The sequence below is a fragment of the Python bivittatus genome, unplaced genomic scaffold (assembly GCF_059951505.1).
Source record: "Python bivittatus isolate LINGU-HERP-01145 unplaced genomic scaffold, Pbiv_v1 ctg000070_np1212, whole genome shotgun sequence".
NCBI lineage: Eukaryota > Metazoa > Chordata > Lepidosauria > Squamata > Pythonidae > Python > Python bivittatus.
The window spans coordinates 21,527,929-21,547,977 of NW_028277034.1; the positions used below are offsets into that span (position 1 = coordinate 21,527,929).

The 20,049-nt window shown below is 39.7% G+C and overlaps 1 protein-coding gene across 4 annotated transcripts in view; it reads right to left on the minus strand.

Moving 5' to 3' along the window:
• The window catches only part of DCLK2 (doublecortin like kinase 2), an 88,637-nt gene extending 71,584 nt beyond the window's left edge, over window positions 1-17,053 (minus strand). Inside the window, exons 1-2 of one of the 4 annotated variants that reach the window (XR_003084393.2) lie at window positions 15,195-17,053; window positions 4,190-4,524 (exon numbers count right to left, since the gene is read on the minus strand). Coding sequence is in view for 2 of the 4 variants with exons in the window: in XM_007425406.4 (XP_007425468.2) it covers window positions 4,190-4,524; window positions 15,195-15,618 (759 nt within the window). In the remaining 2 variants the exon portion in view is untranslated. The remainder of the gene's footprint in view (window positions 1-4,189; window positions 4,525-15,194) is intronic. The other 3 variants (XR_003084394.2, XM_007425406.4, XM_007425407.4) reach the window with 3 other exon arrangements.
• Between the last annotated feature and the right edge of the window lie 2,996 nt (window positions 17,054-20,049).

The window sequence follows — 20,049 nt, forward strand, 5'->3', positions numbered from 1 at the left end:
ATGCATTAACAGCTAAACTATTGTGTGGCTCATAAGCCTTCCCCATTAATTTCTTATTTTTTTAAGTGTAATGATATTGACCTTTGATAAAGTTGCATTTCTGATTAGAATTTTATGTCTGTTCCACTTTAAAGAGCAACACCACAAGATTTTCATCATACACAGGATTCTGTATGAATCACTGAAGTAGCTGAACTTTTTCCAAGGTTCTGAAGCAGCTTCAAAAGCTGCATGCTTACTTTCATTGAAGCACTTTTTCCAAATCATTTGCAAAGCCGTACCAAAAAGTGAACTATGACTTAATATGTTATGGTGGACGTCAAGGATTTTGAGGGAATTTCTTAAATAGGCTGGTTCACTCTGAGCTAGAAGGAAATTTTCTTTTTTCTCTCATACCCTTAGAGCATCTCTATGTCTGAAAATTCATATGACTTACAGTTTATATCATGGAAATTGTGCAAAAAGAACTATTTTTCTTTTTTTCAACTTATAGATTCATATGGTAATTTGGCGCAATATTCATATGAAAACCTGCTTACATCTCAGAATTTCATATAGAATATTAAACAGCTGCCCAATTGCCTTAAGAAATTTCTAAAAAGATAAAAAGTTTTTTTAAAGACTGAGATAGCATACAACAGGGAATGGTCACTTCCTGAAGGTTCAATCTATAAACTTCCGAATGAATGGAATGAATGAATGAATGAATGAATGAATGAATGAATGAATGAATGAATGAATGGATGGATGGATGGATGGATGGATGGATGGATGAATGGATGGATGGATGGATGGATGGATGGATGGATGGATGGATGGATGAATACGCCAGAAATTAATGTCCCACAAGACAACAGTACAGAACAAAATTAATGTTGAAGTAAGAAAGATAAACTTTTGGAACTGCCCGACTTGAATATCAAACATGCATTGCATGCAAGGAAACCTAATAAACATTCTGAGCTAGAAAAGTTCAGCAAGGAAAACTGGGGAAAAAATTAAAAAGCAAGAGAAAAGACTAACTGGCCACAGAACATATTTAGAAGCTACAATTTCTTCCAAAGGAAATGTTACAAAGTGCTGACTGAAAGGGTGTCTAAACTTTGGGCACCTGCCGTTTTCACTGCTTTCTTATTCTAAACCTGTAAACAAGTTCTTACTACATAAGTAGTTGTGCAGAAATGTGCAGAAAAATGTTTTTAACTTTGTACCATGTTGAGGTTGTATTAGCTTTTGTTTCCCTGAAACATACAATTTGACCAAGGTGCCTGAACTTTTGCATAGAACTGCATGAATAGTAAGTAATTTGGAAATGCAAGTATATTAACATTAACATTACTAATTAACTGTACATGCTCTCTAGAAATGATGACTTTTATTGATACAAGAATATTCTATATAATATCTCCTAAATTTGGTCAACATCCTTCATGCTGTCTGGAAAAATCTATAAATAGGCTTAGTAAGCTACTTCTAACATAATGTGGGAGACCATAAATTAATTATATCTGAAAGTCCCAATTTACATTGAGTATTCATATTCACATACTTTCCCTTATACACATGCATAAGGGAAGACTTTGAGAGACTTCTACTGTGTCTCTATCATATAATCCCTAAAATACAGGAAAACATTATTTTATGAATATCATGAATTACTACTATTCTGTGAACGATGTCACTTTTCAAACCAGTAAAGACTTAAGTGTCAACCCAGCACGATACAGTTTTCAATTATCAGAAAAACGTAACTTCAATCAAAAGGAAATTATTCTGATTTCAGTAATCTTGATGCCATGTTTGGTAAATTGTGAAGCATATTATTCTATGTAGAATGAATTATATGCGGTGATGCATCCATCCTGGCCCATTTTGATATCTCAGCAGTTTTTGATACCATTGATCATGGTATCCTTTTGGACTGGCTTAGAAGGCAGGAGTGGTGAGCACAATGTTGCAGTAGTTCTTCTCCTTCCTCTGAGATTGGTTCCAGTTATTGGTGGTGGTGCTGTGAGAGATCAGGCCCGAGGCCCCTGCTTTGCATGATTCTGCAGGGCTCTACTCTCTCCCCACTGTTATTTAACACCTGTATGAAACCACCATTGGTATACTGATGATATTCATCTGTACATTGACCAACTGATGTTGTCAAGGTTCTTTATTGGTGTCTGTAAGCTGTGGGGGTCTGGATGGAGAGGAACAGGCTGCAACTTAACCCTAGTAAGACCGAGTGAATATGGGTTTTAAAAAAGTACTTTCCTTTTTTAGTTCTGGACGGAGTGACACTTCCCCAGTCAGCATTGCTATGCAATTGAGGGGATCCTTCTAGACTCTTGGGTTCTGTGAAGCAGGTGGCAATTGTGGCCAGGATAAATTTTGTATAAATTTATCTTGTACACAACTGCAACTCTTCCTGGAGGGGGAGGCTCTTCTTATGCTTATTCACACCTTAGTCATCTCATTTTGGGCTACTGCAACACACTCTACAAGGGCTGCCCTGAAAGACAATTCAGAAGCCGCAACTGGTTCAAAATGCATGCATTAACATGGGAAGTTATGGGCGTGCCTTGGTACTCCCAGGGTACACCACTACTTTGCAAGCTGTACTGGCTCCCGTAGGCTTCAGGGTACAATTCAAGTTGCTGGTTGTTACTTTGAAATCCCTTAATGGAATACAGCTGTGTTATTTGTGGGGCTGCTGATCTCCTATAAATTCCACTTGCCTCATGCCTACGTTGCTCCTGGTCCCTTCTATTAAGCAATGCCAACTGCTGGGACCCAGGAAGTTGCTTTTTCTATTACATCAATGCCTTATAGAACAGCTTAACCCCCAGAATCCAGATGGCCCCAACTCTGTTGGTCTTTCCAAAGGGACTGACAATATGGATGTTCCTGTGGGCATTGGGCCAGGGCACTGAGCAAGTCTGATTTTTTTTTTTTTTTTTTGAAGAGATGTTTTATGGAGGGGAATGTTGGTCCTCATTTGTTATTTGTCTTGGTTACTGGTATTTATTATTTGCGTTGTTTAAAAATAGATGTTTTTATTGTGATTTTAAAATTTGTTTTAAGCCACTTAGAGCCATTTTGAATTGGGCAGCCATATAAATTGAATAAATAAATAAAGTGTTACTTCAGTTTGTAAGCAGGTACAGAAAACTCAGAAGAGGCCAAGGGGCTGGAAAAGATCCATTTATATTCCAATACCAAAAAGAATCGTCAAACTACCAATATTTTATTGATAGGGTCTTGATAGGGATCTTGTTTTCTTTTTCTTTTTTCTTTTTATTTTAGCTGCCTGGAGGCACTGTGCAGTTGGGTGGGTTCGAAACTGAAATAAGAAATTGAATAGATAAAATAAATTTGCACTTTCATAAGGAGCAGGCATCCAATATCACATGGCTAACTTCTGATGGATAATGAAAGAGGCAAGGGAATTTCAGAAAGGTGTCTGAAATTTGGGATTCTGAATAGCCCTTAAGAACATGGGTGAATCAACCACCTCATCTGCCTACTAAAGAATGTGTATGATGGCCAGGAAGCAAGAGTTGGAATAGAACATAGAACTGTAGAAAATGACCAGAGGAAAAGTGCAACATTGTTCAGTGATGGGAAGGCCTCAATTCTCCAAACAAGCCCCCTCCCTTCTGCTATGTGCAGGGCATATCTTCTGTTAATGGATTATGGAGTTCTTTCTCACTGCTACCACTCATCTTCCTGGAGAAAGAAAATCTTTCAGGTTCTTCTTTTTTAACTCTAGCTTGTGAGCAAGCTGGGATCTCACAGCTTGAACAACTTACTTACTTGTAAACTAAGGAAAACAAGGACAAGGAGGAGGAGGGGGAGGAGGGAGGAATGGGAGGAAAAAGGAAAACCAACTCTGTAACTTCATCTCCTGACCTTAGTAGCTTTGAAACATGTGATCAGAGAACGAGAGATCAAAAAGAAAAAATCTTGTAATTTAAAAATCAGTTTTATAAAAATAAGAGAAAAAGAGGTAAAACTTTCTTTTGCTTGGATAGTTAATTGCCCAAACTTTTAGCATGGAATGGAATGAAGATTTAGCTTTGACAAAAATAAAAAAAATCCACAAGATTTCATTGATCTTGTTTAACTTTTATATATAGTAAATTCAGTATTTAAAGATTGCAAATAATTTTAACTTTGCATTATCAGTATTTATTTTTCTTACCTGTTTCCCATCCAATGTGCAAATTCTCTTGACGACTCCTGAATCTAACTTAATCGCTTCTGTTATATCAGTCAACACTTGGTCAAAGGAATGAGCAGTTTTTTTATTCAGCAAAATTCTCACAGCTTTCCGTGGCTTCACTCCACTCCGTATAACAGTTACCAATTTAGGTTTAATGAAGTCTTTGCTCTCCTTTATTTCACTTTTTGCAGATGTTAAGGATGTGAGGGATCGAGATGACCCAGATTTTATGTTGACAGACCAATTTGGATTAACATTCTTAGTGTAATCAACTTTCCGAAATGGCTCATTGGAAGCGCATACATAACTTTCACCTAGAGAGGAGGAAAGAGAACAGGAAAGGAAGATGTTATTTCTTTGTTTTCACTTGATACGCTTTTGATAACCAATTATCTATGTATTTGTATATGTCATTGGAGTATTTGCAAATACTTAATTTTTGAAATAGTCCAAAGGTAAAGAAAAGTATTAATAAATTATGACATTGAAGGAAAGCCTGCTGAGTTAAGTTAGTGCCTATCAAGCCCAGCATTCTTTTTCTTAGAATAGCAAATATATATCTTTAGGAAGTTGACAAACAACATAGCATTAAGGAAAGAGATCTCACATTTTATCAATACCAGGCACTAATATTCAGTAACCTGCTGTCTTTGACCTTGGGCTAGTGTCCTCTGTACTATGAACCAGAATTTACACTACATTCATATTTTTACAAAACATGAATGTTATAGTTTTATGAATTTAGCAGGCACTGATGTTTAATATTCAAGAAATTATTTCATATTCATGATGATCCTTTTAATGTTTTCCATTTCAGTCCTACCAATTTCAGAAATCCACGTGCCCTCACAATAATGAATCTGGAAGAAACTTTGCTTATAAAAATGGACTGCAGAGAATATGGAGGTGCGTTTCTCCATTATGCCCCCTCCACTAGAACAACATACCCAAGAGAACAGATTGGACTCAACCCTGTTAGGATTCCAGATAACCATAAGAGCTGGCTCTTCCATAGGGCATACATGGCACCTGTGGAACACTGTACTGGTGTTCAGTTTTGTCTTATATGTTTTAAACTAATTATGTAGCTGAAATATAAGCCACTCACACTTGCCTATGACTGGAATGGCATAAGCGCCTTTTTAAAACAAACAAACGACATTTACTTCATTCTTACTTGGTTTCAATAACCAGCACAGACCTATAAATCCTATATTATTAAGCTAGCATTAGTTAGGACTTTTGTCAAAGAGGAGGCATAATTAATTAGTAAACTACCTAGCAATGACAGCCAATCAAAATAATACAGGAACGCATTACAGTTCTTTCCAGTCAGTTCTTCCCATTTAGATCCCAGAAGAATCTAAATGATGAACTGGAATAGGTAGAATCTGTGCATAATGTAAGGATGCTACTGTAAGATACCTAGATAAATACATCAATATAAGGCAACAGTTCTTAAATTGTGTTTCATTATCCTGGGAGGGCAGCTACTTGGGAAAAGGTCACAAAAAATGAAACACTATCAAAATTCACTCTGGCTTGCCCTGTAAATGTCACTGATAGTGTCGCTTCTTCTAAACCCCATAAAGGGATCACAGCACTGCAAGTAAGCCATTGGGAAGGGCAACACAGCACTAATTTGGAGCCGGAGGAGAAGGTAAGTGACCTGGTCTATTACTCAACTGGAAACAACCATTGAGATGCCAGGATGGGATGTCCTCGCTTATCAGCCAGTGTGAAGGAAGGTCATATGTGATTCAAAAATTCACATTAAGGTACCTTGCAGGGAGAGCTGGCATTATGTAGACTGGGTGAGCAAGAAACCCAAACTGGTTTTTTGCCCATTCTGGTGTGAGTCACAGACGTAGCAGAAGTGCCATACAACGTTCAGCCTCCTCCCCAACTTGTAAGAAAAGAGTCCTTAAGAAGTCCCTTTAGTTTACAAATTAAAATGCTATGTTAATAAACAGAAGCATCCAAAATATTCTGTAAATTTACTAAACTTTTTTCTTCTAATATTTAACCATCTCACAGCATTATATTCAGTCAACAAGAGCAATACTACATGCTGTTTGGAAAATTATATGTACTTCCTCCAATTAAGCTGATAAAATTTTTCACTTCTTACTCAGGGCCCATCCAACCCTTCATTTGATCTTCATCTGACCAACATTAACACATGAGATTTCAAATTACATAGGTTTCTTATATACTCCCCCCAAAAAACAAAGAGAAACTGAGTGTAACTTTTCTTCCAGGAATATGAAGTACCCACACAGCAGCTTTTTATAAGAGAATTTATCCAGACTGAACAGTGTGCGTATGTAAGGTAAGCCTTTCAGTGGCCAGTGTGAGCATTCCTTCCCTTTGTTTTGTCCCCTGGGACCTTAAGGCAGCCTGAAGAGCCTTGCACCATGCCTTGTTTCCAATTATAAAAGGAAAGTGCTGAGAGCACCAGAGGGTGGGTGTGTAGGTATGTTTGGAGGAAGATTTGTGTTGTGTGGGAGAGCAGAGAGGAAGTGTCAGCTCAACAAGCAACTGATGGCAAAGGAGGAGCACACTTGGACTTCAGCAAACCAGCAGCAGACAAGCTGAAAGGAGGAGCAGAGCCCAGCAGCTTCTCCACCCCTGCAGCACCACTGAAGAGCTATGCCAGCCAGCAGCTGGTAAAGCATCTTCTTTTTCTCACCCTGGCACAGACTGAGCAACTGCCAAACCCATGCTTCAGCAGCAGTTTAGCACAGCAGCTGTCAGCAACAGAAGCCAACTTGAAGGTGGCTAAATGGTGACTAAAGATTTTGGTATAAGTTCGAGCAACAGAACTGTTATAGACTGTTTAGGAATAAGATATAGACATAGCTGTTAGTATAAGTATAGGATAATATAGCATAGGCTTAATAATAAATGGTAAGGTAGCAAGTAAGTTTGTTAAATTTGCTATAATAAAAGCCTCCCTGGAAACACAGGGAAGATAAAACAGTATGTTTGTTGTGGTCTGTACCATTTCCCAAAAGAACTCCCTCACATTTGGTGGCAGAGGTGGGATGGTACAGCCCCTGAGCAAACCCTACACGAGCCTTGAATGAAAAGGAAACCAGAACCTGTACCCAGGAAAAGGGAGTTTGGTCCTAGAAGGGCTAGAGCTCTACAAGAGATGACCAAGGTGCTCTCTCTAGACACATATCCACCAACTAGAGCTAGACTAGAGGAAGATAGATTGTGGAGAGAAACTGAACACAAGAACTGTATGGAAAGGGAGAGGAAAGGAGGAAGGAATTCCAGAAGATGACTGCTCTTTTGAGGGAAGCTCAAACTCCTCCAGTCCTCCCCTCCCCCCCACACTTCAACTTTGCCTAATGGAAAGGAAGGACTACAGATCTGAGGATCCTCCAACTTACAGAAGACAAGATATAGAATCATTCTTTGTAAAGTTTGAAGGTGACGCAGTTGCTTGAAAATGGCCTAAGGAAGAGTGGGTAATTTGGCTAGTTCCATATTTAACAGGAAAAGCTTTAAAAGCATAAACAGGGCTCCTTGCACAAGAAGTCTCTATAATCAAGTAAAGAGGCTGTATTGTATAGATATGAAGTAAAAAAATATACCTATTGACAAAGATTTAGGCAATATCTGACTCGCATGAAGGAGAGAATGATGAACAAGATTAGAAGATTTAGGAAGAAAGTGGTTAAAACCAGAAATACACGATAAGGAGAAAATATTGGATGAAATTGTTTTAGAACATTTTCTCCAATTTTGCTATCTCCTGTTAGTTTCTGAAAGTTGCATCCCTTGCAGAGGATTACTTAGCATCACAAAAGTCTGAAGAGGTCAGAAAAGGATAGAAATTGGAAAAGGACTAAGGAAACCTGGACTGGCAAAGTCAACGCTGATAGGTGATATGAAAGGTAGACAAAAGAAATGGCACAAGAAATCTTCCCTGATTAGGTATCAATAAGTTACTTATTGGAAGTATAAAATGCTGTACCTGTGTAAACAAGGGCATTTAGCTAAGGACCGTTACAATGAAATTCCAAAAGGACCTAGTACAGCAGCCCTTAAATCCTGTAGGACAAGAGATGACTGTGTTAGCAAAGGTAAATGGGAGACAAGTGATTGGCCTAATAGATACTGGGAGCAGGCAAACACTGGTACATTCCCATTTGGTTCCCAATGCTATTCAGCAAAGTGAAGAAAGTCTTACAAATCCATAGGACAGACACATAGAGTGCCCTTAGTGCAAGCTCAGATTTTAATAGAAGGGACTACTGTGAATCTTCTAGTAGGAAAAGTCCTAAGGCTTCTTTCTGATCTTCTTATAGGGACTGAGTTTCCTTCTTATTGGAAGTTAATAGAAAACTTCAGAGAACAGAAGTCCTCAGAAGTAGCTGGAGTCACAAGAACTCAGGCTGAACAGGCAAAACAGAAAGGGGAGTTAGAAAAGGAAGAGAGTTGGAATATGCTTCTAACACATTCAGCATTAGTTAGGGGGTCAGGGATATCCAAAGAAAGACAAATGTTTGTGTAAGTCTTATAAAAATAGAGGACATCCAATAGAGACTACCTGATAGTGAAACTTCCAGCAAAAGGCGCAGGCCCAGGCAACTACAGGCCAATTACCTGCTTATCAACAACTTTCAAATTGCTACTGGTGTTGTAGCTGATAAAGTCCAACAGCACCTAGTTGAAAAAAAAGCTCTTTCCATCTGAGCAGAAAGGAAATCACCCAAACAGTAGAAGGACAAAATATCAGCTCCTAACTGGCAAGATGATTTTGGAAAACTGTAAGAGAAGGAAGACCAACTTGAATGTAGCTTGGATTGATTACAAGAAGGCATTTGACTCCCTCCCACATGAATGGATAACCAACTGCCTAGAAATAACAGGAGTTCAGTAGAAACATCAGAAGCTTTGTGCAAAGATCAATATTACAATGGAAGACACAGTGGCTGGTCAATGGGAGAGATGAACATCAAGAGAGGAATCTTTCAGAGAAACTCACTTTCACCACTACTGTTTGTCATTGCATTGATTCCTCTGTCAACAACACTGAACATGTCAGGCCATGGCTATTAAACATCAAAAACATCTGCCAGGCTATCTAACCTCCTTTACATGGACAATCTGAAGCTATATGGAAAAAAACCATCTGAAATAAAATTGCTGCTCAACATTATCCAAATATACAGCCAAGATATTGCAATGGAGTTTGGACTGGATAAATGTTCCACCGTTACCATCAACAGGGAAAAATAGTGAAAACTGAAGGAATCAAGATGCCCAGTGAAATAACATCAAGAAGATCATGAAGAAGATCACTACAAATACCTGGCCATCCTTCAGGCTGACGACATCAAGCACACTGACATCAAGAAGAAGGTTAGTAGTGAATACATCAGAAGATTGAAGATCTTAAAGTCCACACTCAGTGGCAGAAATATCATTAAGGAGATTAACACCTGGGTAATTCCAGTCATTATTCAGCTGGAATAGTGGACTGGACTCAAACAGAACTAGAAGCCCTGGATAGGAAGACTAGAAAAATAATGACAATGAATCATGCCCTTCATCCACACAGCAACGTTGACAGACTCTACTTACCAAGGAGCATAGGTGGGTGTGGAATGTTACAAGTACACAAGACAGTTGAAGAAGAAAAAAGGGAATTGGAAGAACATCTGAAGGACATTGAAGAAGATGCACTGAAGTTAGTATACCATGAAAGCTTACTGAATACCAAAGATACCAAATTGGCCTATAAGAAAGACCAAATGAAAAATAGAAAAGAGACATGGCAAGGCAAAGAATTACATGGACAGAACACAAAAAACTAGCTGGCAAAGCAGATAACAACAAGTTCTGGCAATGGCTAACAGCAGGAAAGTTGAAGAAAGAGACAGAGGGGCTACTTCTGGCTGTTCAAGACCAAGCCTTAAGAATAAATGCATATAAAACCAGAACTGAGAAGACAGCAAGAGACAGTAAATGCCGCCTCTGCAAAGAAGCTGAAGTAACAGGGGACTACCTAGTTAGCTGCTGCAAGAAGATCACACAGACTGACTACAAACAACGTTATGACAAACTAGCAACAATGGTGCATTGGAATATCTGCAAGGAATACCATTTGCCTGCAAGTAAGAACTGGTGGGACCACAAAACAGACAAAGTAACAGAGAATGAAGAAGCTAAAGTATTCTGGGACTTTAGGATTCAAACAGACAAGCACCTGCCACACAATACCCCAGACTTAACAATTGTTGATAAGAAAGACAAAAAAATCTGGATAGTGGACATTGCAATACCTGGAGACAGCAGAATAGAAGAGAAAGAACTGGAGAAAATCACAAAATATAAAGACCTGCAAATAGTAGGAGAACAACTATGGCAAAAGAAAGCAAAGATAGTACCAATAGTTATAGGCACCTTAGGTGCAATCCCAAAACATCTGGAGCACCACCTGAACACCATCAGCTTTGACAAAATCACCATCAGTCAATTGCAAAAGGCAGCTTTACTTGGAACAGCTTATATCCTGCGACGATACCCTTAACACCATCAAGCAAAACATCTGTCTATCCCAGGTCCTTGGGAAGGATTTGATAGGTGGATAAAAATGCCAAATCCAGTCTAAACATCTGTCTGACCATGTGACAATCCATAATAAGTATATGCCGCCTGACTCTAGCAACTCTAGGAGATTATCTTATCCCACTGGGATTAGTGCCATCATTTGCTGGCAATAGTCTATTAAACTCTGTGTGAAATAAATGGACTAAATCCAAACAAACAAAAAAAAAGGCAATATTCAAAAACCTAGGAGAGTCTGTCACTAACTTTAAAATACCCATTTTTGAATGAAGGTACAGCAAAGGCAAGATTTCATTATGAAAGAAACAAGTGACAATGAAGCAAAAGGTTTCACTGTAGGCTTATAAAGGGCTTTTATCATCATATATGCAGGGTATGTGTGTGATGTCTGTCTGTCCGTCCATCCATCTACACACACACACACATCCACTACCTATCTCAGTTCACCAGTGCATGGCTATGTCCAGTTTTCTAAATTGTCACATAACAAGACAGCTTCCTCCCTGTCTTCCCCTTCCCTCCATTCTCCTGGTTGACCATTCTCCCTTCCCTGACAATCATGAATACATTTGTAACTCATTTTGTTTTAGGCTTCAGATACACTTTACCCCATAATAAATCTGCTAGTCAATTGAAACTTTATTTTTTTAGCAGCAACTTTTAAAATCAACAATTATTGATTCCACCTGACCTTTCTTGACTGATTTCCAAGGCTACTACAATGTGATCTAGAATTGTTTAATTTTATAGCTGCCCTCTTTTGAAATATAACTGCTAAGCAATAATTAAGAGAAAACAGTTTTACAAAAAGCCAGTTAGACAATCCTTAAAACTTAGAAATCTATTTCCAGAAATTGGTCCATTAGTTCATCTAGTCCAGTAAAAGCAGGGATAACAATTTTCAGGTTTTCAGACAGTAGTTCTCTGGCCTTACTCAGAGATGACAGGGTTGAACCTACTCTACTATACCCTCTCTACAAGCTTTTGTAAATTGATAAACTGCTTTTCATAGTTATAATCCTCCTTAAAGAAAAACATATTTAATTTTCCATATAATATATTAGTAGGCCTGCTTAAACAATATATAGGTAGTCCTCACTTAACAACCACAATAGGGACTGAAAAACTGGTTGTTAAGTGGGGCGATCTTTAAGCAAATCATGTGATAATTAAGCAAATCACATGGTCGTTAAGTGAATCCAGCTTCCCCAATGGATGTTATTTGCTGGAATTTGCTTAACAACCACATGATTCACCATCATGGAACACCTCTGTATACACTCACTATCCCTAAAATGAACTCCAGATAGTTAGAAGACCTTCAGTAATAAATCTGGGGGCAGTGCTCAGATTTGCAGAGTTCTAGAATCAAGTTTAATCAACATGTGCAAAGAACAATTGGAAAATACCAACATTCTGTTCAGGAAGCTATACAGGAATACAGTTTATGATACAAGGAGGAATCATAACAGTTTTTCTCTTAACAGATACATTTCCATCTGCAGCATTCTAAAACAAGAGTTGACAATCTGTGATGACCAAAACCCTTTTTGTACTCCTCAGGACTCTTTTTGACCATAGTTTTCAATCTTATTGATATGATTGCCAAAAGTTGGTTGAATCATTTCCTTCCATATGAAAAAGTAAGCACTTGGCAACTATAATGCAAGCTTTAAAATAGGCTTGTCACAGCAAACCTTTTTCCCATAAAGATGTAGGAAATAAAGGGAAATCTCAGCTCTGCTCACATATGTAAGCACAATCAATCCATCAACTGCACCCCTTGTCCTCTAAAACTTGGTAAAGTTGGTAAATATAATTAGGAACATTTATAAGATTGTTATACCATTGAATATAGTAAAGTAAAATAGCAATGATGGCAGCTTTGTATTGTTATGATTTAAGTTTATCTTTGTGAAACCACAAAGTTTTGGCCCACATAAATGTATTAGTCCTTAGGATACCACTTAATACATGACATCTAGATACTCTAGTGCAATGGCCTACAGCACAGTATTTATGGGAAGTGATAATGTCAGCAGAAGGAATGCTATATTCTCCCAACTCCTAGCAGGGAAATGTCCAATTCTGCAGCCTGAAGAAGTTGGATTAATGCTCCAGATTATTTAAACACACCTAAATAAACATGAAGCAGCTGTACTGAGGATTACATATTTTCATACAGGTATTTTACAGGTATAAAAAAACAACAACATGCAAATACAAAATAACATTTAGAAAAAAATCACACAATTCATGCAGATCAGTTTTGAATAAATTCCCTACATAAACATACCTTAATTCATATTCATATAATTTTAATTTCATCTTGATTTTTAAATTTGTTTTCTCAGAGTCTAGAATTATATAAATCTAAATTGATATTAAATGTTTGCAGAATGATGCCTGAGATTATTGTTTTGCTATTGAAACTGGAGTACAAGAATTGAATACACATAGGATTTTCTATTTCTTAGGAATATCACTGAGTTTGATTTTCTCCTATAAATTTACAACCTGAGGTGAGGTTGGCCTCATGACTTCTGAGCTTCCGAAGGTCCCTCAAGACCTGGTTATGTCAGCAGGCCTAGGACCTCAGGGGATGGGTGAATAGTGAGGTGGCTCTGTTATTATTAACATCCCCCCATCTATTATTTTTTGTACTAGCTCTGTTTTTATAGTTTTTAATGTTTTTAATAATTAACAATGATAATGGTTTTAGGTATTTATTAATTGTTTTAGCTCTGTTGTACACTGCCCAGAGTCACTGGCTTTGTGAGATGGGTAGCTATAAGAATTAGACAAATAAATAAAATAAAATAAAATAAAATACAATACAATTTCACCCATAATTATTCAAACTAGCTACTCAGTTACCTTAGACTCTAATGTTTAGCATTTTCCCAGTGGGTAATAGAATTACAAGATAATGTTCTCCATTCATTTGAATCACTGAAGTAGGTCACAGAGTCAGGTGGCCTTACACAATATCCTTGTGAACAGGAGATGGACAAGAAAACACTGCTTATTTGAATAAACAATTCTAGTTGGAGTTTGTCCATGTGATCTCCCTGAATGTGATAGCACTTAACACTGACATAATATTGAGGTATTGTGTACATGATATCATCAGTTATCAGCCAAGCAACCCCGTACATTAAGATAAAGGTGCAAATCATTCAATATCATTCTAGAATAGATTGATATCACACAAACAACAAAAACATATATGCTCAGTAAAAAAAGAAAAACATCTAAAAATTCTTTGAATGCATGCTTATTGTAACAGGGTTGTGCAGATGTCAAACTGATATTTCAGAAACAGATAGGTCAACCTAATCTTTATAATAACCTGTGTACAAAGTAGTATGGACATTGACTGATCTGAAGTAACAGGTAAGCAGGAAGTTCTACGAAACTAAGTTATTTGTTTCATTCCAAGGTAATCTTGGAGGACTTATATAAACATGATTCCTTTCATTGAACTAATAGGTTCTGATTTTTAAAATATGTATATTTTGAGTATACTTATCCATGGAAGACTCCTGGAAGGTCCAAACATTTGGATACTTAAGAGGGCATCTGGTAACAGTTATTTTTTTCAACCACAAAACAGTGATATGAAAATAGACCTATAATCTGTTAGTTTTATGTATGAGATGTTATGTAGCATATTATCATTTCCATGTCTAATAAGCATTCTCAGACAGTTTGGAGCTCCTGTATCTGGTCCAATACAAATATATTGGCAAAGTAATCCATTATGGAACTAATTCCAGAGTTTTAATATTTGATTTTCAACCTGCAAATGTTAATTATATAAGCCAGGTGCCACAGCACTGAAAACCAAGTGTTTGAAATGCTAAACCTTTGTCAAATTGAATATCTGTATCATCACATTGTGACTATTTTTGCTAAATATTACTCAGGGTACTTTTTATCCTGCCTCAAGCTATCTACAGGCAGTTGTGAATGCCAAATTATGTTTTAAACCAACACAAATCCACATTTTGGATCCGACAGTGCCACGGTAGTATGCTATTATCCACAATTCAATCTCCAAAGATTTCACTGCCCAATCTTGAAATACCACGTCTTTTCTTCACTGGAAATCAAGGCAGTCTCTACCCCAACACAGGGGTATGTGAATCCTTCCAGCTAAAACAGTCGGATTTATTAACAGAATGCGAATCAGCTGAAACAGGGTGACATCATCTAAGGATTGTGGGTAATATGGAAAGATCTGTTTGAATCCCACTTGTGAAAACGCCCTTGACAGCGGCTTGCTTAGACTACCCTCCTACACACCCACCCCAGAGCAGCTCCCCGCTCCCCGCGCTCAGGGCGTAGGTCCGAGGACTGTAATAAAGTCCACTGAGGTGTTCGCTTTCCTTACCGTCCACCAGCTCGTCGAGGCTGGAGACCTTTCGGCTGCCATCGATAGTATAGATGGCCCGGACGCCCTGGGGCAGGTTGACGTTGTCGGACAGAGACCTCGTGAGCTCGACGAGGAGGGCATCGAAGGAGCGGAAGCGGTCGCTGGAAATCGGATACACCGAGCCCTTGAAGTACTTATCCCCGTTGCGGTAGAAGCGCGCCTTTTTGGCTTTCTTCTCCGAGCTGAGGGCCTGGAGGGTGCGCGTGCGGTAGAAGCTGCAGTGGGCGCTGTGCGCGGGGCTGGGGATGAGCCCGTTGCCTTTGGGCCCGGAGCTGCTGCTGCAAGTGGAGCTGCCCCCTCCCCGGCGGGAGCTCGAGCGCTGCTGCCTTTTGTCTCGCTCCTCGAAATGCTCCAGCTCAATGCTCCTGCGCGGGCTGGCCATTTAAGGGCTTTTGTCGCCTCCACCACACACCCCCGGCTCCCCAAATGAAACGAAGGATGAAAAACAAAAGCCTAAAAGCCGCCTCTTCTGCTCAAGCCCCCTGCCCACCGAGACGACCTGGAGTGGACAGCCTGCGCAGCATTCCGGCAAAACGAGGGCAGGAGAGGTCGGTCCCTCTGCGGCTCAGCGTCTACGCGACCCTTCCCCCGAGATGCAATAGCAGCAGCCCCAAGCTGTGCCCGGGACTCCGTGTCCATCAGGAGACGGCAGGTCGTTCTCTTAAGTCACGCCCGCGCAAGCACCGAAACGGGGCCCCCGAGCACTTTCTGGGAGCCGCCGCCGCAGCTCAGCATCTCGCAGCCTGCAGGCAGCCGCAAGAACTTAACGCGAGCAGCATCCGCTTGGGGACTCCCGCTATTAGCCGCTGAGGCTCCAGCAAGCCCCCGGGCAGCTTCCATCCAGCTTTAAGCGCATGCACGAAGCAGAGAAGATGCAGCTAGCGGCGTCCCCGTGAAGTCATTCCGTTCTCTGCTTGGAGCTACCGAGAAAGGAGGTGGGGACGCCGCGGTCTTTCCATGGCCCCGCCCCCTAGAAGCGACCCGAATTTTAGCCGGAATCTCAGCTGACTGCTGCACCACGCTAAGATAACAACGGTAGCACGCGAGCCGAACCAGCCGTTTGTTGTTTTTGCGCCTCAAGCCAAAGCTATCCAAGCCCCTCTTTCGGCCAAGGCTGTGGCGCGGCCGCGCAGGCGCATGCACGACCCAGCCGACGGCCCCAGCCGGACCGGGCAGATATCCCTGCCAGTAATAGAGCCGCCGCGAGCGCCCTCCGTAAGGATCTTAGGAAAGCTGCTGTTTCGTGCAGGGAGGAAACAGGCTTCCTCTCTCACCCCTTTCCTGTGCCTGCAACCCCTTCGGAAACCAGGCGCGGAGACTCCAACAGGAGGAGCGAGCGACGGACACGACCCGGCCAGTGCGCGCTAATAGCAATGCAGCGTGTAAGGGAGAGCTGCAACGGTTGCCGCAGGGTCCTAAAATAACTTGGCTTCGGCTAAGAGCTCCATGATAACCAGGCTGATTGTTTCCCTTGTAACCCTCATCCATGGGAGTTGTTTTTGGCTGGCCTGATGAGAAAATTCACCCAGTGAGAACCAGATCATTATGATACATTCAACAAAAAATAGTTTAAAAACCCATGTCTTACATGAACTGACATACATGAACAGAACAAGAGTTTAACTAGATATACTTTCCATTAAATAATTTCATTCCTGTCATATTATTCCTGGTATGCGTCACGAGATATTCTGCGATAAAGTAGTATCCAGGATACATTCATTTTGCCTCTCTGTGAACTCCTGCCACATGTGATTTTAAAGCTTTAATCATTTTTTGTATTTCTCTGCCCACTTTTATTTATCACATTACTTGGCAAATGGTTCTTGAAAATTTTAAAAATTCAGACAGTGTTTAATAACTTTAACCTAAAAGTTAAAGTTGCTGTAGCATGTTTTTTTATTTATATGTAACATATTTTGTTTTATTTATTTTTGTTTTATTTATTTACAGTTAAAATATACAGTTATGTATATTTTATATATATAAAACACTGTTGATTTAAAAAAAAAAGATTGATTTATTTATAAATCACATTTGTATTGCCGCCCATCTCACACAAAGTGACTCTGGGCAGCGTACAACAATTAAAATAAAATAGCAAGTGAATAAAAACAGGTATTATAAAAAGATAAAAAGTTATTATTAGAATCAAAACATTATCACACATTTTAAAAAATAAATTTTAACATATACAAACCCCACGGAGAGAGCAGAATACCAATTACAGTGGAGCCATCTAAGAATATCTCCGGTTCCCAAAGACCCCCAGGCCTGATGACACAACCAGGTCTTGAGGGACTTCCTAAATGACAGCAGGGAAGGGGAGACCCTCACTTCAGGGGGGAGAATGTTCCACAAGGAGGGAGCCACGGCAGAGAAGGCCCGCCTCCTGGGATCCACCAAATGCAAGTCCCTGGCCGATCGAATATGTAGCATACTTTTCCTGCCAGATGGGCTGATGTGATGTGATGTGATGTGAAAAAACAATTAATGACGTATATGAGAATATCCATGAACTACAATTCTGTGTTGTGCTCTACATGGGTCTGCCCTTGAAAAGTATCCAGAAGCTTCAGTTGATTCAGAATGCAGAGGCCTGCATAGTTTTGTGCAAACCTAAATTTGCACACATGGCTGCCAATTTCCTTCCGGGTCCAATTCAAGGTGCTGGTTGTCACCTTTAAAGCCCTGCGTGGCTTGGGGCCAGGTTATCTGAAGAGCCACCTTTTCCCAGTTTCATCTGCCCAACCACCAGATTGGGGAGGGAGGGTATGTTACAGGTCCCCTTTACTAAGGAAGTCCATCTAGTGGGACAGAGAGGAAGAGTCTTCTCTGTGGTGGCTCCCTCCCTGTGGAACATCATCTCCACAGAGATAAGACTGGCCCCCATCTTGATGTTCTTGTCTGGCCCCAATCTTCAAGGCAAGACCCTGAAGGCATGGTTTTGCCAGTGAGCCAGGAGATTCAAGGTCGACCTGGAGCTGATCAAATGGTTAGCGTAAATGTATTGTTGTCACTAGGGGGATGGGAGGGTGGAATGAGTTTTGTATTTGGGATTTTTATTCTTGTAAGCTGCTCGGAGTCACTGTGACTGAGTTGGGAGGTCATATAAATTGCTTAAATAAATAAATAACACCTGGGCAATTCCAGGCACTAGATATACAGCTGTAATAGTGGGCTGGATTCAGGATGAACTAAAAGCCCTGGATAGGAAGACCAGAAAACTAATGACAATGAATCATGCCCTTCATCCATGCAGCTGACAGACTCTACTTGCCAAGGAGCATAGGTGCATGCGGAATATCGCAAGTACACCAGACAGCTGAAGAAGAAAAAAGGGCAGAAGAATATCTGAAGGACAGTGAAGAAGATGTACTGAAGCTAGTACACCATGAAGGCTTACTGAATGCTGAAGAGACCAAACTGGCCTACAAGAAAGACCAAATGAAAAATAGAAAAGAGACATGACAAAGTATTACATGGCCAGTACACAAATAACCTAGCTGGCAAAGCAGATAACAATAAGACTTGGCAATGGCTAAGAACAGGAAGGTTGAAGAAAGAGACAGAGGGGCTAATTCTAGCTTCACAAGAAGCTAAAGTGCTCTGGGACTTTAGGATTCAAACAGACAAGCATCTGCCACACAACACCCCAGACTAAACAATTGTTGATAAGAAAGACAAAGAAGTCTGGATAGTGGACATTGCAATACCTGGAACCAGTAGAATAGAAGAGAAAGAACTGGAGAAAATAACAAGATGCAAAGGCCTGCAAATAGAAATAGAATGACTGTTCAAAAGAAAGCAAAGATAGTGCCAATAGTTATAGGTGCCTTGCTGCAATCTCAAAACATCTGGAGTACCACTTGAAGACCATTGGCACTGACAAAATCACCATCTGTCAATTGCAAATTGTGACAAATTTGAAATATAAATAAATAAATATAAATAAATAAAAAGCTGCCTTTTGCAATTGACAGGTGGTGATTTTGTCAATGCCAATGATCTTCTAGAGGTACTCCAGATGTTTTTGGATTGCATCCAAGGCAATCTACTTGGAACAGCTTACATCCTGTGATGATACCTTTAACACCATTAAACAACATCTGCTTTTCCCAGGTCCTTGGGAAGAACTCAATAGGTGGATAAAAATGCCAAATCCAGTCTAAACATCTGACTGACTGTGCGACCAACCATAATAATTATACACCTTTGCTTTTTACATCAGGTAGTAAAATATCTTGGTTTGGCTTTCTTCATAAGACCCTTTTTCCAACTAAGCACAGCAAAATCATATACTTGTAATATTTATTTTCCCCCTTGTTCCCATGACTTTGCCTACAACTTGTGCCCAACCAATGAATGAGGCAGCCTTAACTGGACCTTGGCTGTACATTTAATTTAATACCACCACCATCCAGTGCAGTCTTGAATTTCTAACTTCAATTCTAGCTGAGTCTTTTTGAACCTGGTATCTTGCAGTTGTGTCGCACTGCTATTCCCATCAATCCCAGTTATCAAATAGTCACATTGGTTATGGATTATGGAATTGTAATCCAACACATTTAAAGACCACCAAGTTGGAAGCAGCCTGATAGTAGTCTGGGGATGGAAAACCACTTTGATATAACTATAATACACAGGAAATCTGAAAACATCCCCAATCAGACTTTTTTTTCATATTGCACTCATACTACTAACTTCTGAGAAAAATACATAAGATTGGTTGTTTATAGATTAACTGTCCCTTCCCTTATTTGGTGACATTTGCTAGCATAACAAAAATGGAATAGTAACATTCCTAAATCAT